The sequence below is a fragment of the Eutrigla gurnardus genome (assembly GCF_963514095.1).
Source record: "Eutrigla gurnardus genome assembly, chromosome: 3".
NCBI lineage: Eukaryota > Metazoa > Chordata > Actinopteri > Perciformes > Triglidae > Eutrigla > Eutrigla gurnardus.
The window spans coordinates 19,110,315-19,138,160 of NC_139917.1; the positions used below are offsets into that span (position 1 = coordinate 19,110,315).

The 27,846-nt window shown below is 43.2% G+C and overlaps 1 protein-coding gene across 3 annotated transcripts; it reads left to right on the plus strand.

The window, feature by feature from the left end:
- Window positions 1-709: 709 nt before the first annotated feature.
- Window positions 710-27,760, plus strand: myh11a (myosin, heavy chain 11a, smooth muscle; the record flags this gene model as incomplete). Of its 3 annotated transcripts, XM_084005357.1 has the most annotated exons (42): window positions 710-868; window positions 4,133-4,497; window positions 4,780-4,936; window positions 8,682-8,709; window positions 12,065-12,164; window positions 12,293-12,319; window positions 14,320-14,412; window positions 14,519-14,582; window positions 14,915-15,013; window positions 15,136-15,279; window positions 15,372-15,467; window positions 15,621-15,739; window positions 15,842-15,994; window positions 16,097-16,270; window positions 16,378-16,551; window positions 16,634-16,748; window positions 16,827-17,020; window positions 17,232-17,353; window positions 17,472-17,541; window positions 17,664-17,824; window positions 17,917-18,025; window positions 18,203-18,334; window positions 18,508-18,714; window positions 18,860-18,997; window positions 19,112-19,235; window positions 19,339-19,510; window positions 19,649-19,861; window positions 20,074-20,218; window positions 20,363-20,569; window positions 20,690-20,794; window positions 20,871-21,023; window positions 21,133-21,381; window positions 21,569-21,781; window positions 21,941-22,153; window positions 22,415-22,576; window positions 22,731-22,859; window positions 22,943-23,031; window positions 23,109-23,232; window positions 23,323-23,531; window positions 23,734-23,842; window positions 23,930-24,102; window positions 24,997-27,760. In XM_084005357.1, the coding sequence occupies exons 2-42, from the start codon at window positions 4,156-4,158 to the stop codon at window positions 25,124-25,126; spliced, it is 5,937 nt and encodes a 1,978-aa protein (XP_083861483.1). In that variant the 5' UTR covers window positions 710-868; window positions 4,133-4,155. The 3 variants fall into 3 exon arrangements, with proteins under 3 accessions (XP_083861483.1, XP_083861484.1, XP_083861485.1); XM_084005358.1 differs by lacking the exon at window positions 12,293-12,319; XM_084005359.1 differs by lacking the exons at window positions 12,293-12,319; window positions 24,997-27,760 and having other exon boundaries at window positions 23,930-24,106.
- Window positions 27,761-27,846: the final 86 nt, after the last annotated feature.

Sequence of the window (27,846 nt, forward strand, 5' to 3'; positions counted from 1 at the left end):
GCTGTTCAACAAGGATACCTTGCTATGTTCAAAGTGCTACAGGTATGAACATTAACAATGTCTGAATTCAGTTGAGCTCTCTGTTACATTTTCATGCCTCACTGGGACACTTGAATAGATCTGAGCCATCATCACTGATGCTAGAAATAAATAACACCGACGCTTCTCCCACAATGAAACTACTATTACAAATAAAGTATACATTCAAAAAGTCTGTACTTAAAGTACCCATTGAGCAGCACAGTAAACACCCTTTCTGTTTTATTGCCCTAGTTTTATTAATTGATGGTTATCCTGATGCATTCACATGTAAGCAGCACTTTTAAAGTAATTTCATATGATCTTAGGTTTTACAAAGCACAACTTAATCTGGAAAGTAGTTAGCAGATCGTAGCTAGCAAATACATGTAGAAGTATAAAGTAGCATACACTGGGGAAAAGAGTAGATCTAAACACACAGATAAACCTATTGTCAGTGCAAATCTATCAAGAACAGTGAGTGGAGATGATTTAAATCGTTCCCCGTTTAATTATATTGACTTTTCTTTCTTTCTTTTTCTTTTCTTTTTTACCAACAGCACTCTACTCCTTTCAGCACCATACCTTCCTGCCGGCGTCCGCAGTGCGCATGTCCTCTGCCTCCTCCTCGCTCGCGGATGCTGCCTGCCACTGGACGATGCTGGAGGAGGAGGTTCGGCTCGCGCAGCTCCACCCTCGCGCAACGCTACGCAGCTTAAATGGTCAGTTTCTGAATTTGACGGGGGTCATTTGGACTGTTCGTTTTTGGAGTACCTCGCCGGCGCCTGCTGCTCCAGACCCTAACTTTCCAAACCCAAAGCTCCCCTCAACACAAATTTCTTCACATCATGTGAGTATATCATCCGCTGTAGAGTGACGTGTTGTGAGTGGTGATGCTGCAGTGCACTTGTCCTACTGCATCCCTCTCTCCCCTTGTTAACTTACGTTTGAGGATTTTTTTACTTGTTAAATTTATAAATGTAAACATATAACAACAAGATAACTTAATTTATCTAACAGGAATTAGACAAACTGGTGTACTATTTAGAAATGTATTAGCTTTAGCTTATTAGCTTACTTTTATGTTTGCTATTTGTGTAACTTCTTTAAAGTTACTCATTGAAGAAAAGTAGTCCCACTCAGGTGCTCAGGTCTACATCCAATAATTCACTAACTTCAGTGTCATTCATACAGAACTATTTGTGTATTTAATTTAAAGAGTATTAGATAGTGAACTGGTTGTGAACACCACACTCCACTACAGTAAGGAAGTATGTAAGTTAAGTCTGAATCTCTCAGGAGAGAAATGGGGCACGGCTCTCACCATGGAGTTTCCTGTTTTCCAAATATGGTTGTATAAAGCTGCATGTCTGTCAAACAGCTGAAACTGTTGTGGCTGCAGATGCAGACGCTCTAGTGAGAACTGAGCGTTTTCACACATCAACAACGAAACCAGTGATTGGTTTTCATTCAGTCGTTGATTCTCTTCATACGTGATGTCCATATTTGTCTATCTCTGTCATTCTACACGTGAAAAAAACACCACTAGCATAACCGTATCACACTATCAGGACTTCTGCCACCTAGAAAGCAGGCTTGCAGGATTGCTCATCAGAACAAGATAAACTGATGATGACACTGAAGCCCTCACAGAATATTTGTGTAAGCTACTACTTCTAATTTGTAACTGTTTAATTTTTAGAAGAAAGTTACGTGTTTTTAGAATTAAATTGGCTGCCATATTTGCATATAAATGGACAGTACTGCAGTTGCTGGCCTGGACTTTTTCTCTAATGTGACAAACCAAGTGTAGTCATTTGTCTGTTTCAATCTTGACGATTTGATTACTTACATGATGCAACCCTAATCTTCACCAATGAATTATTAAGAAGATGATAACAGGAAGCATGTCTGTGAAAGAGCCAAGAGAGGAAATGAGTAAAATCATTCACAGGCCCTGCAGGTCAACCCCCTTCGTCCATAAATAGAAATAGGTCACGTATATTCTCCTGGGTTACATTTGTTTATTATCATTTCAAATAGACATTCTAAAATAAAGTTATTGTTATTGGACACATCATACATTTGTATTACTCTTTCTTCTCTGTGGTTGAGAATCACAGCCAACATCTAATGATAATGGAGGATTTGATAATCTTTAACAGAAATGTGAAACGGCTTTGAGTTGATTATTTACGCTGAATAAAGTAGCAAAATTGTTAATGTCTTCATTAATTTACGGTATAATGGTGAACATGCAGCGGATGTGAAAAAACTGAGCCTTGTCATCCTTGTACGTTTCCAATCAGTCTGTATCTACCTTTTATCTGGTCAACCCCACTTCAGACACGAGCCTTTAAGATACACTTGCCGAGTACAAAGCTGTGTTGACGAGAGAGAGAGGGAGAGAAAGAGAGGGGGAGGAGGCTTTTTAATGGTATTAAGCCACAGTGGTGAGGAAAGTTAAAGGGGCTGAGGAGGAGGGCTTTGGTTGGCGCATGTGCACCGGTGGGTGGGGGTCAGGAAAAAGGAAAACTCTGTTTACTTTTATCTGCAGAAATAGCTGATTATCAAAGCATCAGCTGGTCCCTTCCTTGTTTCCTTAGAAGCAGGCTCAGCTCACTGGGCTAATCCACCGGCTCTGCAGTTTTTGCAAAATAGGAAGTGTCTGCCCCGTGTCTCTAGTTAATATCAATGCAACAATATTTCAGTAGTTTCTGGGTGGTTTGGTTTGGCTGGTCCCTGGGGTACATTTATAGGCTTTCTCAGGAGGATCAGTGACTTCTTTACATAGTTCCCACTCAATAAAAATGCATGCCAGTCTCAGTGTACGGAGGGATGGAGAGGTGAAGTAACAGCCTGAGGACATGACAGACTCAATGTAATCCAGGAAGTGTTCTACTCAGTAGTTCAGAGGCCAGTCCAATTGAACTGTAATATTGTTTAAACGTAGTATTGGACACACTGAACCAATTTTGTTTGGTTGCACATTCAGACATATAGTGCAGAATATGGTGATATATTTCAAATATTTGCTACCAAGCTGAATTTTGTAAGCTTATATTTTAGGTTCAGGTACAGGTCCTGCACCTTTGCATTCTACAGTACCTCCCGCTGCAGGTACTACTCCCAGACACTGCCTGTTGCATTAAAAAAATGAGTGCCGCTAGGGGCCCATATGGAACATTATTGTTAAAGCCCCGGGCCCCCCTCAGGCTCTCTGCCTTGCTGTTATCATTTTGAAGTAAACGACAAGGCAAGAGAGACATACTATTCCCTATATGGGCTTTGTTTGGGAGTTCACTTGCCTTGCTGTTTAGGTCCGCAGAAAAAGAGTCCAACTCCAGAGAAGGGGCCCATATATGGTCATCACAGCACGAGACTGAAGTCTCCTACCATAGAGACAGGGAGGGAGGGAGAGAGACGGAGAGAGAGAGAGAGAGAGCGTTGGGGGGGAGACATGGAAAACATGTCATGGATGTTGTCAATTAAGCACTGACTTAATGATTAGGTATGAGTAATTGCAAGTGAGCATTAATGGTTTTCGAGATATTTGAGATAAAACTGTTGTTTCTCTCGGGAAGGTCTTTGCGACCGAGTTAATTGGAATCAATTCCTCAGCCTCAATCTTTCTATCTAAATTAGGGAGGGTGAATTGTTTGCACGTCTCCCTTGTGGCGTATGTGAAAGTGTAGTCGAGCGGGGGTGGAGGTCTGTGAGAAGGACTGAACTCTGGAACTCCCCAATGGATGAAACATGTTAACTCTTTGAGTTACATTCACAGGCAGGAGGTAACTTATACTAAGAGACTCATCACTTACTGCAGTATTTAGTTAACAAGCTGTTGGGCCTCAAAAAGAAAAACAGCAAGATTGTATTTATCTAGGATGTGTATCAAGAAGTTTGAGTTGTGATGATGCATCATGTCATGTAAAATATTAGCGTAATTTATGCCCTCTTTTTTAATTTACTGCCTTCCTGCCTTGCTTTGTTCCCTATTGCCTCTGTTCTTAGCCATGCTTGTTCCTTCCTTACTTTCCACCTCCCTTCCGTCTCTGCTTTCTTTATCGTTCACAGTTTTCCAACGTCCATTTCCATTTTTTTTCTTTAACAGTTGGCCCTCCACTTCAAACCAAGATGTCCAAGAAAGCCCCGACCGAGGACGAGAAGTTCCTCTTCGTTGACAAAGACTTCCTGAACAGCCCCATGGCTCAGGCCGACTGGGCTGCCAGGAAGCTGGTGTGGATCCCATCAGAGAGACATGGCTTCGAGGCGGCCAGCATCAAGGAGGAGCACGGCGACGAGGTGCTGGTGGAGCTGGCCGACAACGCCAAGAAGGTGACCGTCAACAAGGACGACATCCAGAAGATGAACCCGCCCAAGTTCAGCAAGGTGGAGGACATGGCCGAGCTCACCTGCCTGAACGAAGCCTCTGTGTTGCACAACATCCGCGAGAGGTACTTCTCAGGCCTTATTTATGTAAGTATACATCATAATAATCATTCACTCACAACCTAACGATGTGCAACTACACACAGATGTTTGTATCTATATATTTATGGTGACTTTATTGATTCCATAATCCTAATTGCAATCTAATCTGAAATGTTTAGGTACAGCCATTTTTTGTGGATTATTGCAGTATTACATTTTTATCATTGCATTCTGTCCCTGGCATGTTTTTTCCTCCCAATTATAGAAATACAGGAACAGAAACATGCACATACACACACTCATCTACCTCATGGCCCTTTCTTTCAGACTTACTCCGGCCTGTTCTGTGTGGTGGTGAACCCCTACAAAATGCTGCCTATTTACTCAGAGAAGATCATTGACATGTACAAAGGGAAGAAACGACATGAAGTCCCCCCTCATATCTACTCCATCGCTGATAATGCCTACCGGAACATGATGCAAGGTAGGATGTTTCCACTGCCCCGCATCTTTGTGATATCTAACTCACACATTTGCCTCGGATGGAGCAGCGATACAATTATAAAGCAAATCATTTTCCTGTTATCCCAGTGTTTGTAATGTACTATTTTTCTTATATTGCATAGACATGCAAACCATATAAACTGGTTACCTGTCCGGAGCATGGATGTATAAAAAAAACTGGATACAGTGTTGGAGGTGGTGCCCCGTTCATTCCTATGAAAGTTGCTCAATGGAGCAAAAAAGGTTTGACTTCCAAGTATAAAATTGCCTAACATTTTCACCGCCACCTCTCTGTGCCTATTTACAGACCTCTCTTTCCCATTGTAAGAGAAAAGGTATTTTGGGGTCCAATGGCATCATTTGACCAAAGTTGTAATTCCACCAATTTGGCCACTATGCAAAATTTGGGTTCAAAGTATGGGTGCTTGGTGCAGAATTACACTCTGCTCAGTACATCCTGCAAACGCGATGAATGAATAATATGACTTCAAACTGGGTCATGACAAAGTAGCATCAGAGCTGCTGTAACACATTGACGGCTCTCACACATAACCAAGAAAAACTGTTTGCAGTTGCAGTGTGCATTTGCAAGCTGCTGGTGTCATATGTTTTCAAGCTATCTCTGTCAAATTGAAGTGTTTGCTGATATCTTGAAGGAGCCTCGGTGTGGGGGTGAGCTGTGGTATCAGCTGTCTAAAGTCTCTCACTTCTGTCTGAGTGGTGACAGCCGGCAGCATTTCGCTCCATCCTGTTGACAAAGCGGTTAATAAAAACCACAAACAGGCACACGCTTCTCAGGCAGATTGTTTCAAAAGCAGAGCTGGTTATTGTTATCCAAAATCAACCGTGTAGCCCTAACCTGTCTGCTGTAAATTCATCACAAAGTACGTTTGTTACAGAGTGTGAAGACAATCATTTAATTTGGAAGAGAATTGTTTGGCCTATTTGAGAATCAGTGTCTTGTAGAGGTGACGATAGTGGCCTTGGCAGAGTCATGCTTACTGTAAATGGCTGTTGGATAAGCCTGCAGTGGTGCGACTTTAGAGCAGCTGGTTTCCCAGAGAAGCGGTTTCTTGTGCTTCCAGGGGGTCGTGCCCACTGGACCTCATGTTGACGTGAGGATGTTCTCTGAGGAGAGTTGACATCTGGATTGAGAGATGGGTGGAGGGCAGTAAAACATTTCCTGTTTCAGCAGCCTCCCTCACTCAGTTCTCATTCATATCTTGGTCAGTGTGAATACCAAAGACATTTTTTTTCTCGTACAAGGAAGGAGAGTTTCCCAAAGTCCCTATTAAATGGAGATTATACTACTCTGCTTTGAGGAGTTTCCCAATGAAACAGGATGTTTGGAAAAGACTTAAGGAAGTCATTGTTTAGCTACAGTATAACTGCTCAAAGATTCTAGTCATTCAATCAATGATATAGCTCTGTTTCCATTGGCATGTTACCATCACATGAATGTATCAGGTGGTCTCTTTAACTTAATCTCTCTGTATTGCAAGGGCATTGATAACTTAGCTGGTGCTGATATTATATATAAGTCTGGAAGCTTGGACTGACCATGAATCTAATAAATACACCTGCAACAATATCCATCCTTCATGTGCGCAAAGACGTACAACTGACATCAGGTTGAATGTTCAATTCGCTCAGTTCTTTTCACATCGTCAGTATTAATATAATACATCTCTTTTGGAGCTTTGATAACATGGATTAATGCTTAATGCTCTCTCTTACTTTGAGAATTCAACTACCACCAATATGTGTACATTGGAGGATTTTAAGCTCCACTCGGCCAGTATACAGGAAATAATTGTATTTAGCTATTGTGTGTAAACACGGTGTCACAAGTAAACAAGAAGGGGAAGGATTGATTGGTGTTTGTGTGGGTGTTTGGATTACATTTCGTCAGCTCGTCTCTGCAGGAGAACCCATACAGCTGCAACCTGGAGACCATTTTTTACGAATCACACGCTTGTTACCACCCAGAACACGATGTTCACATGAAAAAGAGTGTTATGTGATTTGCTTAATTTACCTCCGACTAAACAAATCAGACATTTGCTTAGGCTCATGATATATGAAATGGCAATTGATGTTTAAGATTGTGGACCACCCGTTCAGTTTAAAGTTTTTAAACGTGGCTTCAAACTGCTTTTTGCACCAAAATACTGAAACAATCAAGTCAGCAGCACAAGCAACAATAGCAGTTGAGATTGAGTTGCTTGTATCATTATGATCATTAATCAAAAGACAAGCTTGATTTCGAGTCTTGAAGCACAATGAAGAATAACGCATCTTCAAGAAAGAACTGTAAAGCTTCAGGATTGTCTTTGAACGCTTTCAATAAGCTTTTGCACAAAAGAGTTCTCAAATACTAAAAGGTCTACACATCTGTGAACCCCGTTGTTGCCTTTATTGTATAACACTGGCTAGCAAGAAGCTGTTATTGTTGATGTACTTGTGGGATTTCCCATGAAGCAGTGACTAATGCAGGATGTCCACGCTGAGTGTTAGTATGAACGGTTAACATGTTCGTGTGGAAGTGGTGCATAACAACAGCAGATCCAGATAACTGGCCGAAGCTTTGAGACATTCTTCCTGCAATCTTGGCCGGGATCCCATTCTTCCCAAATTGTGCCTCACTCTTTGATGTCCAGGAGATAAAAATGTGAAATTCCCGCAGGGAGTTTGCTGTCCCTCTTAAAAGTGAAAACTGCAGCAGATGACTCCCACTATAATTCCGTTTGCAAGGCAGGTGCAGAAATGTAGACCCCCCTCACCTGTTAACCTGAACGGTTCCTTGTCACAAATATATTATGTTATATTAAGGAAAATAGTTTGAAGTGTCCCTTCTTTCTGAGTCTCTGGCGCAAGACTGAGTGTTGTTTTTGGATCTTTTACAAAAGCTCACGGCTCTGGCAACCCCCCCACCCCTCCCTCTCTCTCTCTCTCTCTCTCTCTCTCTCTCTCTCTCTCTCTCTCTCTCTCTCTCTCTCTCTCTCTCCCTCTCCCTCTCCCCATCTGCCTTAATTAGGAAGTGCAGAAAGGGAACAGGCCTTATGTTGATTGTGTATGTAAGGAATGGAACCAGTGGAACAAAGTCCAGGTTCAGGGCCGGCCAGCGTACCACAGAGTCTTAAATCACAGAATGTAAATGATGAATGATGCTCGTCACCGTATGAAGATGAGGAGTTGTCGGCAAATGCTCCGTGTTGTGTGTCTTTCCACATTGGATCATGTTTGCAATGTAGCTGGTGTCATCTACGGAGAGGTTTCGCTTCGAAAAACTGACAGCAAAGTTATGTTTCCCCGTGGTTCTCCCTGTACTCCCCCAGGAGTGCTTTGTATGAAAGGAAACAGTTGCTAAATCGCCGTACATGGACTCACTGTATTCTCCCAAGAGTATTTTTGGAGACGGCATAATGAGTCATTGCTCAGCACATTCAGGGTTGATTTTCATGGTTAAATTGTTAAGGGAGTTACATGTTCTTCAGGCAGGGGGGAGCTTTTGCAAATCACACGGGCCTCCTGTCAAGCCTTGAGCTGAGACCCAGCTGGTGTTTTCAGTTTAACACTAGATTGATCTTTATTTGTACGAGTCCTTTGATTCACCACATCATGTTTATGCCTTTATAAGTGACCCGGACACTCACCCACTGTATATTTGCACATGAGTTGTCATAAACCTTGACTAAGACCACAAACTTTCTTTGTGCCTACAGATCGTGAGGACCAGTCCATTCTCTGCACGTAAGTAAAGACCAGTCGTCTCCCCTTAACCATTTCCCCAGATTTTCTACGTGTATGTGTGGAAGAACAGTTACATAATGTTACACACAGAGTTAAAGAAATTAGATGACACCTCAAGACATCACTCATAAAAAGCTATTTTTTCGAAGGTGTTGCTACCTGGATGCAGACGTTTGTTAGATAATGCTGCAGTGAATTGTGTTGCATCCAAATGGAGGCAGTCTTGATGAGCGTCCATGCCTCCCAGAGGGCTACAGCTTCGTTCTCCTCTCAGACCCTCGGTCAGGAAGTATGCCCTGCGTACTGATGGGAGAACCAGATTAGCTCTGCAAATGTTTGGGCTCCATTCTGTTTGTTTATTTTTTAAATTCTTTTCAAACCAATTATTGAGAACTTTGACATCAGTTGGACATCCCGGACTTTGTTTTGGCTGACAGTAACAGCGTAATCTTTGAACTGGCCTTAGCAGCACTTTAAATTCATAGAAAACAAAGTAAATTCACTAATGTGCTTTTCCTTAACTGTTTTAGTGGCCTAATAGGCTTTGCATTTTTGCTGTACGTGTACCATGGTCATCATTCATGACACAGATTTTTTATATACCCTCCCACTTTTTCTAGGAACTATTCCCACTTAGGATGCTCTCTACAAACTAACTTTCTACTCTCACATAATGTACATTCTAGTGGCTTGTGTTCTACGTTCATCTCTTCTATTAAAATGTACAGCATCATAAGGTTAACTTTGGAGAGGGATGGCTATAATGCAATAATTCAAACAAGCAGAGATGGTGCAACCTAAATGGATTTAAACTTTGGGAAAGTTTGGTAGTTTCCCTGTCTGTGTGGGGAAGGTATTTCTTTATTAGTTTAGGTGAACATGAATATGTTTGATGCTAACATGAGAAAACCTACACAAAGTGCTATGAAGTGATATGAAAGAGCCGGAACAGCAATTCCGCCTTCTCTGGAACGTTAGTCAGGTCCACACAGTCAGAGTTACAGCCTCTGCAGGCCTCTGGAGCCATATATGGGAGAAATGTTTCTGGTGCGATATGTGGAATGTCATGTATGACATGCTCCTCCTGCATGCTTGTTTACACATGTTTCATCGCACTGCATGTTCATCTTTGGTATTGTTTTTAGAACAATCCTCCCTATGTAAGCATTGCCTCTTTATAGCATGACATTTATACGTACGGTTAAAATGTTGTCATGGGAGACTTGTGAACCTTTAATTCAGAGACCTCCTGTTTTAACTCAAAGGTTTTTTATTTTCATTGTACAACATCATTGTACAACAACAAGTTTGTAGTCCCAAAAAAAACATACAAAAGCAAAACTATATTATTTGGTGGAGGATGAATTTACATTCTGAATAAAGAAGCTTCCCTGAAGTCTGGTGGTACAGCAGCTGGAACTCGCGTACCTGCTGATAAGCTGCTTGCCAGACGGCAGCAAGGTGAACCGGCTGGGCTCCTGTCACCGGTATCACTGATGCCCAGGAACATAAAGTGTGGCACATGCTCCGCCTCAGCTGAGACAAACAATCAGCCCCTTGGTTTTAATGACATTGAACATCCTTTTAAGGATGGCATGCGCTTATGTACACAGAGACAGTGCAACACTTTTTCATATCAAACCAGATCAAGACGAAGTGATTCCCTGTATCATAATGGCAACAAAATAACTACTTTTATCACAACTTCCTTCAACAGAATGCGTTATCTGATAAGACTTCAGAGAACTTTCACTTCAAAACTGAAGTGACTCATCAACAGTGTAAATGTAGCATACTGCACATCGCAGAGCCGTTCCACTCGATTGCATTCGCTTTTACAGGCATTTCTTTGAACAGTGTGTTTTCTGGTCATTCTAGCGGTGGAATTCCTCCTCACAGTAGCAAGAATATGTCATGGGAAATGGCTAGGAGCCTGCTGCTAAATCCATTCTTGAGATGTTGACATTTCATCTCAGCGGGGTCACTGGTTCCCTTGGTCTGATATTCACTGCATGTGTGTGAAAGACTGGACTGACAGAATAGATATAGTTTCCATATAGTGGCAAGATGTTGCAGATTCACTGCCATTTCTGACCCTTTAGGGCTTGCATCTATTAATTTAGCTGAACTACAGGGATATCCTTTCCTTAGATGATTGAGAGAATAGTATTTGTTATTTAAAAAAAATAGTAAAGGCTTAAAATATTCAATATATTACGAGAGAAAAAGCTTGTTAAAGCTTTCAAAATATCATAACAAAACATATTAAGGCATCAGAATATTAGCAATATGGTACCTCTGATAAAATATCACACATTTCATCATTTCAAACAATCTTATAATCGTCAGTGAAAGCTGAAGTGATGGTAAGCAGGACGCGCAGGAAGAGACAGTTTGACAGACCATCCGGAGGAAAAACTCCCATCATTGATTCTGCGCTAACAGAATACAGTAGGAGCCTGACGTCAAACGTCCTCGCCAAACCTGAACAGGACAGAGTTATTAGATTCCTCTCAGGGCTGCCAAGCCCCCGACACAGGGAGCATCCCATGCCTTTTATGGACCCATGTCTGAGGATGTGTCTGTGAGTTGGACTGCAGGCCGGTGGCTCTGGTATCATTCAACTTCGTCTTTCTAAGTATCCAGGATCGTTGTCTGGAAATAATGTGTTCTTGCTTCTGTTTGAAAAGGTTTGAGTTATTTAAAAACAAGATATATCACATAACTCCTAATAATTTAGTAAACGTAATGAGAAGTTTTCTTCCAGCTGTGTACACCTATTGATTTTGTTGCCATTAAGTGTGAGACCGTTAGTTCTGTCCTGCTTACACGAAGCCATTTATTTCAAGGGATAGATCAACATTTCGTGTGATAACATGTATTCATTTACTTGCGGAGACGAGAAGACCAGCCTGACCTAGTTTGGCATGAAGACTGGAAATCTAGCCTGGCTGTAGCCTAATGGATACCATCTTTGTTGCACGGCATACACCCCTCTCCCTTCCCACGTTTGATGTCTATCTCTATTCGCTATCAGATAAAGGCAGAAACGTCTTTAAAAACAGCCAGGCTTGCTGTTTCCCCCCCTTGTTTCGAAGCTCTATAACAAGAGAAGATGGTTGATTTAAATGTAAACTGTAAAGGTATGGATTATAAACGTGATCCTTGCTAAAAGCATCAGTATGCAGCAGGCAGACTCCACAATAACATTATCCTTTGAGTCAGACATTGGACAGATGTTTCCATTCAATTAAACTGGGTTATTGAACTGTGAACAGAGTACCTGTCACTGCTGCTTATCTTCTTGCGCTCTCTGTATCTTTTAATCCCCTTCTCTACTTTTTTCCCTCTCCAGGGGAGAGTCTGGTGCTGGGAAAACGGAGAACACCAAGAAGGTGATCCAGTATCTGGCTGTTGTAGCCTCCTCACATAAAGGCAAGAAGGACAGCAGTGCCGTAAGTGTCTACGCGATGAGATCATGTCGCATTAAGAGTTAGGACCTGTCAGCCAGTTCCCTTACTCTTCATCATATGTAGGAAAACTGCCCGGTTTAATCCTGTATATCGCCATTTCCTCCAAATAGCAACAATCAGGAGCACAGTTTGCCTACGTGAGTAAAGGGGAATGCCTCGAGTGTGTTTTCGTGTGTAGTGTTTGTGTGTGCTCCTTCCGTATGTTAGAAAAGTGCATGAAGAAAATGTCACTGAGTTACCCAAAAGTGTTGTTTTCTCTTTATAATGACTTTTTACACCAAGGGTCAAGATCCCAAATCTTATCTTGAGTTAGAAGGCGTTTACTCTAACATTCGTCCTCTCTCTATCTTACCCAACAACAGCTGATTGAGACTGCATGACCATCATCATAGTACTGACTTGCAGTCACACGTTCCATGAAGGACATGTAGTGTTTCATACTTTACTGGTTCATCATGTTGAGTTTTGTGTCATCCGTCTTCTTATGAACACCCTTTCACTGCCAGCAGAGATGAGATTGGAGTCTCCCTGGCAGTGACAGGGTCTCTCACAGATCAACGAGCACAGTGTGAGCATGCCCATGTCCTGTTCTGATCTATTAAACACCGACTCCCCCCCCCCATCCTTACTCTACGTTCCCTTTCCCTCCTCCTCGTCCACTTTACCTGCCATTTGCTCCGACGGTGCGCTGTTGGCTGTTGTTTTCAACAGCACCTAAGTCAGAACGAATAAGATGGCGTCCCAGGCTTCTGACGTGATGTTGATGGTTTGTGGTGTTGCTCTGACGTTGGCGTAGGTATCAAGAGGATTTATTTGTGGATCAAAGTGATGCTTCCCTTTGGCATTGACCCCAGTCATCCCTTCAGGGTGTTTTCTCCAGAGGAAACAGCACGCTGTCCTAAGCTGGACTTCAAGGCTCCAATGGACATTGCCTGAACAGAAATAGCATTTGGTCCATCTCTTTTCTCCGCTCTCACTTTTTCCCCTCCTCAGGCACTATTTTGACGCAGCCAGCTGCTCATTAGCTAGCTACTTGAGCGTTTCATTCAAACAGTGTCTTAAGAACAATCCTGTCCATCAGCTCTCCTTCGCTTTCTTGCCAGTTTGCTGCACTCTATTTTTCTTTGCTCTCCTTCCTTTCCCCTAGTGACTGAAATGAACAAGACCCTCCTCTCTGCTCTGGCAACTCTGAACTGCACCTATTCAGCTGGTCTGTATCTTTCCTGTTTTTCCTCAAAGATTTTTTTTTTTTTTTTTAGAGTGACTTTTAATTACTAATAGTCGATTTTCAGAAATTACTGTCTTGATCTGAATAAGAACTCCTAATCTAGCTTGATGAAGTTTGCAAATGAACATGTCCACCATTCATCTTCATCATTGTTCATCATCTCACCGAAGAGGAGAGGGACACAACTAATATTGTGATAAAAAAAATGTGTTATCACAATACAAACACAAGTTGTGCTCCTCTCCTCTTCATGGCATTAGCTCGTTTACAAGGTAGCTGAAGGGAGTGCTTTTAAGGGAGAGTTTTTAAGGTGGAGCTCTACAGCACCTGACCCTGATGCTAGGCTGACACAGACCTCTTTGATCAGGTGGATTAGCTCGATGCAGAGTGAAGGGGTGTCTGCCTCATTTACCGACCATGACCCTGCTCCACCCACCAGACAGCAGGCTCGGCAGTCACACTGGAAGCAAATCGCATCTCCAGAAGGCTGTTTGTGAATCACAATCATTTACATTTTTTTGACCTATTTAATGCAAATACTCAGGATTCATCAAAAGTTTTGTAATGCTAAAATCGCCTTGTCGGACCCAACATACTGCCATCTTTCTCTTTCACTTTCTGTTTCAAAACTGATGGAGAGGTTAAAGGCCACACGTCTGTGTTACATAATATGCAGGGCAAAGTCAAACAAGATTAAAAAGGAATTATACTGTCATATAACCACTTATAGATTTACTTGTCACACATTTTATTGATAAACTTGCCGTTCACTCTGATAAATCTCCCCCGACCCATATCCACCCTGAACCATCTCATCCCCACCGACCTCCACCTACAGCACTGAAGTCCACCTCTGGCATCCAGTCAGTGTGTAGTACTGATATTTCTGTATACCATTGTTGTCACTAGGGGGAGCTGGAGAAGCAGCTCCTGCAGGCCAATCCCATCCTGGAAGCATTCGGAAATGCCAAGACCATCAAAAATGACAACTCCTCCCGATTTGTGAGTTTGCTATTTTCTGAAGTAGAAGTTTCTGATGTTACCTGATTCTTTAGAGCATGTGTTGTTAATCACAGCATTTCATCCTGTAACGTCTTCTCTCCCACAGGGTAAATTCATCCGTATCAACTTTGATGTGACCGGCTACATCGTCGGAGCCAATATTGAGACTTGTATCCTATCTGCAGCTTTTGTTTGGGCACATTTGTTAGGGAAATGCCCGAAGAAGGATTCTCATCCGAAATCTGACTTTTCTCCATCTTTAGTTATTTCATTTTTGCTTGATTTTTACAACATATTTTTGTCAGTGTTATGTTAAAATTATATTACTCCTATAGATTCTTATTCTTTATTTATCTGCCTTGCATCTTTTAGAAGTCACTGAGAGGGAAAATGTCATTAAACTCTGATCTTTACATGGGAACTGTTTATTGTGAGAGGTTTATTCCGTCTTTTAAACCCACCTCGGTGTGCATACGTGTTCTTTAACAGCTGATTCTCTCAGACCTGCTGGAGAAGTCTCGCTGTATCAGACAAGCAAGGACAGAAAGAGCTTTTCACATCTTCTACTACATGATTGCCGGTGCCCAGGACAAACTGCGTGGTGAGTTAGAACATACTCAATAATATTATAACATCCTGCTGATGCATATGTCACTGTCATATATTCACAGAAAGTTAATCACTCATTCACAAAATGTTTAACATTGTGTGTTATATTTTCAGAGGAGCTTCTTCTGGAGGCGTTCACTGGTTACCGCTTCCTGGTCGCTGGTCATGTTCAGCTCCCCGGCTCGCAGGACGATGAGATGTATGAAGAGACCATGGAGGCCATGAAGATCATGGGCTTCACTGACGAGGAGAGAATCGGTATCAGCAATAACTCTGATTTAGAATCTTACTTGTCGAGAGTAGGATAGGCTGCTTGGAGATGCATGAACTGTCATGTCCCTCTTTTTCAGATATCCTGAAGGTTTGCTCCACAGTGATGCAGCTGGGAAACATTGAGTTCAAGAAAGAGAGGAACCAGGAGCAGGCCACCATGCCCGACAACACCGGTCAGATACCACAGCTTCTCACTTTAACAAACCATGTGGTTATCAAGTTTTACCAATTTCACGACTCACTTCAACATATTTTTATCTACAGCAGTACGCGTACCAAAGAAGATTCTTGTGTTAAGTGTACCTGCATGTTTCTCCTCTCTCTAGCGGCCCAGAAAGTGTGTCACCTGCAGGGCATCAACGTGACAGACTTTACCCGTGCCATCCTCACCCCTCGAATCAAAGTGGGCAGAGAGGTGGTGCAGAAGGCACAGACCAAAGAGCAGGTACCACAGCGAGTGAAGTGTATGAAACCATAAGGACGATAAAACAAATACACATCCCAGCCCTGTCATATAAATATTTTCTGTTTTATGCGTATTTGTTAGGCCGACTTTGCTATTGAAGCCCTGGCTAAAGCTGTGTTTGAGCGACTGTTCCGCTGGATCCTGGGCCGAGTCAACAAGGCCCTGGACAAGACCAAACGCCAGGGGGCCTCCTTCCTGGGAATCCTCGACATCGCCGGCTTTGAGATCTTCGAGGTATGGATTGTCGATGAGTTGTGTAGCTTAATAAACACAAAAGGCGCACAGATATTTTCATGCACTATATGTATCTTGAGTTCTGTACTTTGGTCGTTGCAGGACAACTCCTTTGAGCAACTGTGTATCAACTACACCAACGAGAAGCTGCAGCAGCTCTTCAACCACACCATGTTCATCCTGGAGCAGGAGGAGTACCAGAGGGAGGGCATCGAGTGGAACTTCATCGACTTCGGCCTGGACCTGCAGCCCTGTATTGAGCTCATTGAGAGGCCGGTGAGTGGCCTTGAAACAATAAAAGCACAATGTCATTTAAAAACGCTTTATTAGACCAGGCCATTTGATATTTTGGTCAAACATAGTAATCACTACATTCTCTGCAGAACAACCCCCCCGGCGTCCTGGCTCTGCTGGATGAAGAGTGCTGGTTCCCCAAAGCCACAGACATCTCGTTTGTGGAGAAACTCATGAACACACAAGGAAACCATGTGAAATTCGCCAAACCTAAACAGCTCAAAGACAAGACAGAGTTTTCTCTTTTTCATTATGCTGGAAGGGTGAGTATGAGGGGATGGTTACGTGTTGTCAAAAACACATGTAAATGAAGCTCAAATAACACTGATGTTGTTTTATTGGTAGGTGGACTATAATGCCACATCCTGGTTGACGAAGAACATGGACCCTCTAAATGACAACGTTACATCGCTGCTCAATAACTCCTCCAGCACGTTTGTGCAAGATCTCTGGAAAGATGGTGAGAGGAATCAGCACACTTTAACCGTTTTAAGTTGAGTTTGTTCACGTTAACATAACGTTGTTTTGTCTATTTCAGCGGACAGAGTGGTCGGTCTCGACACATTAGCCAAGATGACGGACAGCTCAATGCCAAGCGGCTCAAAGACCAAGAAGGGAATGTTCCGCACGGTGGGACAACTCTACAAGGAGTCTCTGGCCAAACTCATGACCACACTGCACAACACCCAGCCCAACTTCGTCAGATGCATCATCCCCAACCACGAGAAGAGGGTAAAGAAAAGTGCAGCATCATTCACACTCGTAACTTAAAGCAATGTAAGACATATATTGTACACAGTGAGGAAAAAGTCAGCATCTTAGGTGATAAAATAACTTGTTTGGACAGTCGTATTGTTTAAGAGGTGGGCAGAGGTCACATGTCTTAATGTGTTGGCCGATGTAAAAACCCAATGTAATAAGACTAAAATCCCGCTCTCCTCAGGCTGGGAAGCTGGATGCTAACCTGGTGCTGGAGCAGCTGAGGTGTAACGGTGTGTTGGAGGGGATCAGAATCTGCCGACAAGGATTTCCCAACAGAATCGTTTTCCAGGAGTTCCGCCAGCGGTGAGTGGGATCAGAGGCCTATCACTAACTTACACTAAGTGCCACTAGAGTTCGATAATGCTTCCGCCAACCTTTCCTGCCATGTTAAGCGTCTCTGTGTCTCTTTCCTGTCTCATAGTTATGAGATCCTGGCTGCTAGCGCTATCCCCAAAGGTTTCATGGATGGCAAACAAGCCTGCTGCCTCATGGTATGGACATAACTTTCATCATTCCCATCCATTGGAATGAACTTGTTGTTAATGTATTTGTTCAGAAGGTTTCATTCCCTGTGTGAGCCCCCTTTTTCCTCACTGATCTCCTGTCAATGTAGATCAAGCATCTGGACTTGGACCCCAATCTGTACAGGATCGGACAGAGTAAGATCTTCTTCCGCACAGGAGTGCTGGCCCAGCTGGAGGAGGAGAGAGATCTGAAGATCACTGTGGTCATCATTGCTTTCCAGTCACAGGCTCGAGGCTTCCTGGCTAGAAAGTATTAACACACAAACCTCCCCTCACATGCTTTAGAAACACCTTGCTTTGAATTCTATATCATATAATATTGGTTTCACTCTGTTTTTAAAGGGCATTTGCCAAGAGGCAACAGCAACTCACAGCCATGAAGGTGATCCAGAGGAACTGTGCTGCCTACCTCAAACTAAGGAACTGGCAGTGGTGGAGGCTCTTCACAAAGGTCAGTTAGTCATTCTGCAGCATGATGGAACAAGATTACACTACAACCCTGTATATTATACATCTCTAACATTTTAATGCAAAGCGATAATTGATTCTTCATGTATTTTTGTAAATAACAAGCCATTCATCACCCTATTTATAAAGATATAACAATGCCCGTCTTCCTGAACCACAGGTTAAGCCTCTGCTGCAAGTGACCCGCCAAGAGGAGGAGATGGGTCTGAAGGATGAAGAGCTGCTGAGAGCCAAAGAAATGGCCTCAAAAAGTGAAATTGAGCTGAAGGAGATCTCCTTGAAACACACATCGGTAAAGGAAAAAAACAGTGACACAAACACATTTCTAAATGACTTTGATGTCATAGCTATTTAAAACTCTTCTGAAGTACCAATTCTGTGTCTCTTTTCAGTGTTTCATTGTATACATGAGTGAAACTGAACCCATGAAGCTGAGCCCTATTTTCTCTGATCTGTCTGCACCAGGTTTTGGAGGAGAGGAACGCTCTGCAGGAGCAGCTTCAAGCAGAAACAGAGCTGTATGCCGAGGCTGAGGAGATGAGGGTTCGCCTGGCCTCTAAGAAACAAGAGTTGGAGGAGATCCTCCATGAGATGGAGGCGAGGCTGGATGAAGAGGAAGAACGTGCTCAGTCGCTGTTGGTGGATAAGAAGAAGATGCAACAGCAGTTGCAGGTCTACACATCTGTTTCTTGTTCATTACTTTTGTTACAATCGTTTCTTGTAGCCCTTCTATAGACAAGGAGCTTCATGTTCATGTATGCTCTGACTATGTAAGGAAATAGCAGCAGAAGCTGAAGCTGCAGTATTCTTCTTGTAGGAACTGGAAGAGCATTTGGAGGAGGAGGAAGATGCCCGTCAAAAGCTGCAGCTGGAGAAGGTAACCAGTGAGGGGAAGGTCAAAAAGCTTGAGGACGACATCTTGGTGATGGAGGACCATAACAACAAGCTGCAGAAGGTAAGTGTGGATGGACAAATAAACGGCATTCATCAGAGACTCTTATTGGAGAGTTTCTGTATCAAATGGAGGAACTGGGTTTCGGCAAATAGATTCCTACTCTATGTTTTGTAGGAGAGGAAGCTGATGGAGGAGAGGATTGCAGACTTCAGTTCCAACCTGGCAGAGGAAGAGGAGAAGTCAAAGAACCTCACCAAGCTCAAGAATAAACATGAGTCCATGATCTCTGAATTAGAGGGTAATCATCCGTGATGGATCACGCCGCTGTCAAAACCATGTCACAATCGAGTTTGGGAGAAAAAAAACTGAATTTAATTGTTATATCTCTGCTGTACTTGTAGTCCGTTTGAAAAAGGAAGAGAAGGGTCGTCAGGAGCTGGATAAGGCTAAGCGTAAGTTGGAAGCAGAGTCGAATGACATGCAAGAGCAGATAGCCGACCTGCAGTCCCAGATCGCTGACCTCAAAGCCCAGCTCGCAAAGAAGGAGGAGGAGCTGCAGAACGCATTGGCTAGGTAAAGTGCTGATTATATAAAGCACATTTATAACCCAATACATCTGAGGCAGAGTAGCAAGCACCTCAACTTTTCTCTTCTTGGATGCGATTTCTATCATGCTGATGTCCTTCTCGTTGCACTCCTCTTCCTCCTCAGGTTAGAAGATGAGACAGCTCAGAAGAACAACGCTCTGAAGAAAATCAGAGAGCTGGAGGGACACATCTCTGACCTGCAGGAGGACCTCGACTCTGAGAGGGCAGCTAGGAACAAAGCAGAAAAGATCAAACGGGACCTCGGGGAGGAGTTGGAGGCCCTCAAGTCTGAGCTAGAGGACACCTTGGACACCACTGCCACACAGCAGGAGCTAAGGTCTGTTGTACAATGCTGACATATACAAATGTAATAATATAAAGTTATTATTTATTAAGAACGTCTGGTTAAGATACAACTCATTTTAGAGAAAAGAAGAAGAAGATACATAAATGTCACCTTGTTCTCACAATGCTCAGGTACAATAGAGGCGTAAGACAGTTTGTCATATTTGTTATGTAAATGTACATCTGTATGATCCATCCATCCAGGGCCAAACGTGAGCAGGAGGTGAACCTGCTGAAGAAAGCCATCGATGATGAGAACCGGACCCACGAGTCCCAGATACAGGAGATGAGACAGAAACACACCCAGGCTGTGGAGGAGCTCACAGACCAGCTGGAGCAGTCCAAACGAGTAGGCCTCCATCATATAAGAGTGTTTTAGACATTCAGGTTTTATATAAAGTTGATACTGTTAAGGAAAGGCAAGCTTCCCTTTTTTTTATACAATACACATGATATTAATCTACCGTATGTGTATTTTTTGTCTCCTGCTCAGGTGAAGTCAAACCTGGAGAAGGCCAAACAAGCTCTGGAGAAGGAGACATCAGAATTAACCATGGAGGTGCGCTCGCTCGCCCAGGCCAAACAGGACGGGGAGCACAAGAGGAAGAAGTTGGAAGGTCAGGTGACCGATCTGCAGTCACGCTTTACCGACAGCGAGAAGCAGAAGACCGAGTTGGGAGAGCGCTGCTCCAAGATCACCGTAAATGACTTTCAGTAGTTACATCATTACAAAAAATTGCAAAACAGTGCATTTTTTAAAAGCTACTACACTGATGTGCTGGAAATGAGTCTCAGAAACCTAATCTTTGTCTTGATACAGATTGAACTAGAGAGTGCGACAAACCTACTGAATGAAGCAGAGGGCAAAAATATCAAACTGAGCAAAGATGTTTCCAGCCTTTCCTCCCAACTACAAGACTCACAGGTAACTTCACTTTTACTTTTATAGATGAGAATAGATGAGAATTAAAGGATTGACTTAACCTGGTTTGCTGCGACAGGAACTGCTGGCTGAGGAGACCCGTCAGAAACTGCAATTCTCTACAAAGCTGCGGCAAGCAGAAGACGACAAGAATAACTTGCAGGAGCAGCTTGAAGAGGAGATGGAAGCCAAGAGGAACGTGGAGAGACACGTGTCCACCCTCAACATTCAGGTCAGTGTCCATCTAGGTGGTGCTAATTTGCAGGTTGGGTGAAATCATAAAGAGGAGTGGATTTATCGTCTTCAAAATGAGTGCCTTTAAAGTCTCCTTCTGTCCACAGTTGTCAGATTCGAAGAAGAAGCTGGACGAAATGACGGGAAACATCGAGCTGCTGGAAGAAGGTAAGAAACGTCTGCAGAGAGATTTGGAGGCAGCCAACACCCAGTTTGAGGAGAAGGCCTCCGCATTTGACAAGATGGAGAAGACCAAAAACCGTCTGCAGCAGGAACTCGAGGACACTCTGATGGACCTGGATAACCAGAGACAGAACGTGTCCAACCTGGAGAAGAAGCAGAAGAAGTTTGACCAGGTTGGTTAAATAAAAAAAACTGGTAACACTGAGAGATAACTGCCGTAAGATTAACACACATCACAACCTTGAAATTACTATAATTACCATTACCTAAAAAGGTCATCTGCAGCACTACTAGTTACATTACCGTAGCATTACACCCGAAAAACAGTGGTCATGGTTTCCCATCTTCTCTGGTCTCCAGATGCTAGCTGAGGAGAAGAGCATCTCCAGCAAATATGCAGATGAGAGAGACCGAGCTGAAGCCGAGGCCAGAGAGAAGGAGACCAAGGCTCTGTCCCTGGCGAGAGCTCTGGATGAGGCCCAGGGTTCAAGAGAGGAGCTGGAGAGAGCCAACAAGGCCCTGAAGATGGAGATGGAGGACCTGATCAGCTCCAAGGACGATGTGGGAAAAAGTGTAAGTGCTGAAGCATCTTTTCATTCAAAACATCACTGAATTTGTGACAAGACTGGGCTGACCAGTAGATGTGTCGGCTGAAATTCCATGGTTTGACTGGTCTTCATGCTATTTACACCCAAATAAGTTCAAGTTAATTCAGCTTTATATTGATGGCAGGTACACGAGCTGGAGAAGTCCAAGCGAGGTCTGGAGGCCCAGGTGGAAGAGATGAAGACTCAGCTGGAGGAGCTGGAGGATGAGCTGCAGGCGGCTGAGGACGCTAAGCTGCGTCTGGAAGTCAACATGCAGGCCCTGAAGGCCCAGTTTGAGAGGGACCTCCAAGGACGAGATGAGATGGGAGAGGAGAAGAAGAGACAGCTTGTCAAACAGGTAAAGAGGCGTCCCATATGACTGGAGATCACATCAGTAATCTAAGTTCAGGGAACCAGAGGGACCTTTGAGAGGGGAATCACAAACAGAATGTATTACTCTTTTGGGTATAGCTCAATTCCTGTAATAAAGCATCTAAGGCATAGATCCTATTAGATGGGGGACAAAATCTTATCAAACCAGGGTCATCGTCTAATGTTTCAGTTTAGGTGTTCCTAACGTTTGGGAACTTCTTAAAGCAATGATGCATACTGACTGCAGGTCCGTGAGTTGGAGACAGAGTTGGAGGATGAACGTAAGCAGAGGGCCCTGGCATCTGCAGCCAAGAAGAAGTTGGAGACGGACATGAAAGATCTGGAGGGACAGATTGAGACGGCCAGTAAGGGACGGGATGAGGCCATCAAACAGCTCCGCAAGCTTCAGGTGAGAGCGAACGGATGGATGAAATGTAGCCGCAGGATTGTATTTTAGATTTTATTGAATGCACCTGTTTGCTTTTAGAAGTTGTTTTTTTGTGATGTACCTTAAATTATCATCTATTGCCTTCTCTTATTCCTGTTTCTTCCCTTCCCACCAGGCCCAGATGAAGGACTACCAGAGGGAGTTGGACGACGCCCGCGCTGCCAGAGAGGAGGTGTTGGCAACCGCAAAGGAGAGCGAGAAGAAGGCCAAGGGTCTGGAGGCGGAGCTTATGCAGCTACAGGAGGTAACACATTGGATTGCAAACAAGGGCGCTAATTGTCTGCGATCAGAGGCTTGAAATAAAGGATTCATCTCCCATATATCTAGGACCTGGCTGCAGCTGAGAGGGCACGGAAGCAGGCGGAGTCCGAAAGAGACGAGCTATCTGATGAGCTGTCCAGCAACTCCTCTGGAAAGTGGGTGGAGATTTCACTCCGTTGCTTTTGTCTTTGAAATGAATGCGGAAGACAAAAGCAGTTGTTTTTGTGTGCAGGTCAGCCTTGGCAGATGAGAAACGCCGTTTGGAAGCTAAGATCTCCCAGCTGGAGGAGGAGCTAGAGGAAGAGCAGAGTAACATGGAGATCATCAACGACAGGCTGAGGAAGAGCATGCAGCAGGTGAACCGACAGTTGCAGCCACTCGAGTCGTAAAGGGCTCAGAAAGAGCAGAGGCCTCATCTGTACCCTTTGCATTCGTTCCCTCCACAGGCGGAGCAGCTGAACAACGAGCTGCAGACGGAGCGCAGCACCTCCCAGAAGAACGAGAGCGCTCGGCAGCAGATGGAGCGCCAGAACAAGGAGCTGAAGGCCAAGCTCCAGGAGATGGAGAATCAGGTCAAGTCCAAGTTCAAGTCCTCCATCACTGCCTTGGAGGCTAAGGTGGCACAGCTGGAGGAGCAGCTGGAGCAGGAGAACAGGTTGGGATCAGAGTCAAAGATCAAGTCTGATGAATTTGTTTTTGTTTGTCATTACATCTATGACATAAAGCCGAAGGGACATATCCATCTAAAACCTGAACAGCAAGGAATTTGTTTCGCATCTTCCAACGAAGACCTCCCCAACTGATGTAACAATTACAATTATACATGTTCTTTTCTGGACTGTTTTGTCCTCTCGCAGGGAGAAGCAGGCATCTGCTAAGAGTGTGCGCCAGAAGGACAAGAAGCTCAAGGACCTAGTGATGCAGGTGGAAGACGAAAGGAAACAGGCAGAGCAGTACAAAGACCAGGTACGATCACTCAAGGCACCCACAATCAGACACATCTTTACTTTTTTTCATGTGTGCACAGGCAAAAATGTGTGTCCATGTTGCCAGGCGGAAAAGGCGAACACCCGCATGAAGCAGCTGAAGCGGCAGCTAGAGGAGTCAGAGGAGGAGTCTCAGCGTGCTACAGCCGCCCGCAGGAAGCTGCAGCGAGAGCTGGATGAAGCCACCGAGACCAGCGACGCCATGAGTCGGGAGGTGAACTCTCTCAAGAGCAAACTCAGGTAGGACAAAGAGCCAAGGAGTCTGTCTGTCTGTCTGACTTTCTTCTTGGCTGGGATTTGTATTTGTTTGTTTGAATCTCATCTTGTTTACCTTTTTATTCCTGTGAAGCTACAACAGGACAGATACTGCAGTAGGAAAAGTAACAGAGTGGTCAACAGTCACTATCTGGAGTGTATGAATAAAATATGCATACGATACATATTTTCACACAAATAAATAAACTCAAAGAGCCTTATGTGTTCTCAGGTCATTTACATTTAAAGAGCACATTGTCACTACAGTCGTCGCCCGACCATTAGAAACACGTTCAAAGCATTACAATGTTAGGAGACTTCAGTTCTGTGGCCTTACAGAGCAAGACAAAAACAATGGTGTCCATCTCTATTCCAGAGGCAACCCTGAACCCAAGGAGTAAGACAGCAGGTACCTCGGCGCCTAAAAGTTGCCCCATCACCATTTCTTATTACCATAACCTTTCATTCCCCCATGCGCACTCTTAATGCTGTCATTTCTTTCATCGAGCCTAACTGAGAGAAATATGGCTCATCAGCTCCTGTTATTTCATAAAAAATACAAAATATTGGGTATCAAATTGAGCTTTGCATTACATAATTTTCCGCACTGGCGGCCATGTTTTTCTCAGTGCTTGGTTTAATTGCCATAAACCGAACTCATTTTCCTGAGCAGGACTGAAATGAGTTACAAAGATAACCAGCGTGCTTAACCTGTAACCAAAGCACAGCCTGTACATTCTGTATTCCAACACCCGAGTGGTTTTCAAAGAAACCTTAACCAGCTCGAAGAAATGTCACGTAACCACTCCTCTCACTGGTGGGATGCGTTTCTGTCGTTTGCATCTTTGTCTTTTAATCGATCTCTGTGGCATTTTCTAGGCGTGGAAATGAGCCCTCCTTCGGCGGCACAGGTCGGCGTGTGGGCGGAGGCCGAAGGGTGGTCGAGGACGCGTCAGAGGAGGAGGGCGACTCCCAAAGCGACTTCAATGGAACAAAGTCTGTGGAGTGAGGGACGTCAAATTTCCAGATATCAGAAGTATCTATCAGGGCACGGTCTGCCACTTTAACAAAGAAATCTTCAAAGCTATCTAGTCCTTCAATATCACATAAAAAAAAATATATATATATATATTTTATTCTCCAACTTCCAATCTATCGTCTTGTTCCAGAGCACCTTTTCCAGAGAAGGACTTGATATCAACTAGGTAGAGTTGTTTGGTGGCTCTGCCGATGTGTGATTTGCTGTTCCTTTAATTATTATTTTTTTTAAGTTACACTGTTTTGTACTGCACTGAATGACTAATTCCTTATTTTGCAAGGTTTTGTACACAAACATAGGTGCCTCTAATTACCACGCTAACCTGCCAGCAAAGCCTCAGGTCTCCAAATAAGTCGCCACAACTTAAAGCAGAGACATCCTGTAAATCTATGGATATATAACCATCATCAGCGACTGTCGTCCTATTGCCTGTGACTGCTGTTAAGGGCGGCACTGACAGATTGCGTGTGTAGAGATATGTCTAAGTCTGCGTCTAGTCAGTGCTGCCGTTTGTACCCCAACAAACAAATACTTAGCTGTTAAAACATTTTCTAATGTCACAGTTTTATATTATTTGCACCTTTTTTTGTGCCATGTTTAGATTACTTTTCCTCGAGCTCAGTAATGTGAGATTGTTTTAGCCTCAAATATATAAACACCAACCAGTATTGGGCATCTTCATTTTCTATTTTTCCCATTTGTCTTGATTTACTGTACATGTGCAAAAAGCCCCCCCATCAACTAAAGAAAAACTCATCCTCATTTGATCATGTTATGTGTAATCAACTGATGTTTACATGACACCAATTGTATCTACCGGTATTAACTGTTGAACCACCTGCACAAGAAATAAAGAACTTAAAAAAAAAAACATTGCTATTCTCCTTTTAATGTTTCAGTCTTGGTCAGTAACTTTAAATATCATCGGACCGTTCTCATCAGTTCAATAGAAAAACTGCAAACCAACAGGATAACAGTTGGGTATAGTACCTCAGGCACATACAGTTTAAAGTCCAAATACAGGAAGCAGTTGCAGAGGTGCTGCTGTATACGAACAAACATCCAGTACACAGTAGATTACAGTTACCTCATGTTAGTTCAAGGGAGATTTGACAGCAAAGAGGAGCAGGAAATCCAGTTCTCGTATGCATTTACCACAACTTTACACGGGTTACACTCCAATGTGGTATTTAAATATGTACTGTAATATTTGCTTAATGAGCTGCTAGATGGCAGTACAGCTCCTGATTAACCAGAAACATTTCAGGGACAAGTAAAAATGTCACATTAAATCACTATTTCGCCCCCTTCACAATATATTTTACCGAAAGGAAGGGAAAGGGAATTCAATAAAGTCTCTATACACCTACACAAATATACTATAAACTGTGCTCATCTTTGACCAGTTCAAATCTATTATTGCTTGGTATTTTTCCTCATTCATCCACCATATAACTCTCAATGGCAGACAGGGGGAATCATTACTATACATTCAGTAGAGATCAATGTGCCAATCTAACTTTTACGGTCGACTTCAACAGAAGTTATTTGCAACACTAGATCATGAATCTAAAGCATGACTAATTAACATCTCGTGGGAGAAAACCTATTCCTAAACTTCACGTTCATAACCTTGCATACCAGATTACAATGAGTTGGCTAAAAAAAAAAAGTCTGTGCAATGGCAAGCAGGTGATAGAAAGGGTCAAACTGAAAAGCATGTCATATTAAACTAGCCTGAAGGGAAGTGACATCATCTCATTGCTTGACGCTTGGCGGCATGAGGAACAGATAACCCACTTCATGAATTTGAACCATTACAGCAAAGCAAGGTCTACAAACTGAGGAGGTAATAACTTGATGAAGGCAGCGGTGGCTAAATGCTAACACAAGATCCTGCCAGCGATGAAAGCTTTTGTAGCAGGAGAAAATATCGAGTCTCTTCTAGGAAACGAACATTGGGGGCTCAGCTTGGAAAAAATAGTTTTCATCCAACAATATCTAGGTCCTCCACAGTCGAGGTTAATTCATGCCAGTGGTGTTCAGTGCTGCATTATTCAAGCCCAAGGATTCAAAGAATAAAAAACACTGAAAATTATTAATTAACTGTTACCACATTACTTTATATATATAGATATACGAGATTCATTATTTATTACATTTATCTTTGATCAGTTTTTTTATTTTATCAAAACTTTGGTTTGGACTTGCTCATAAACTATACTTCTATGATCGAACCTTTTTGTAAATGACACTCGTGGTTCTTGGTCCCTTAATCAGGGTCATGTCCCGCGACTCTGATCTGGCTCCCTATTTTGTGATCAACAGAGATGGCCAGCAACCCCCTCAACATGTTTTCTGGGAGGAGTAATGTTTCAACAGCCCTGTTGCTCCACAACAGAAAGCAAATCAGTAGACAAGGATTTTTTAGATGCTGCTCACCACAGTGTCAAAGATATAGTGTGAGCAGCAGGTTCTCTATTCCTTGATTTTACACAAGCTGTAATCCTGTGATAGATATGGTGTGATGCTAGCCTGAGGCAGCAGAAGTCCATGCACTGATTATGTGGGGCAAGGAGCAAGAAGAGAGCTTTTCTTGTTCAAAATTATATTCAGCAGGGCATGTGGTGACACAGAAAGACAGCTCAGGTCAAAGTCCCCTTTGTGATAGTTCTTAAAGGATGGAGAGG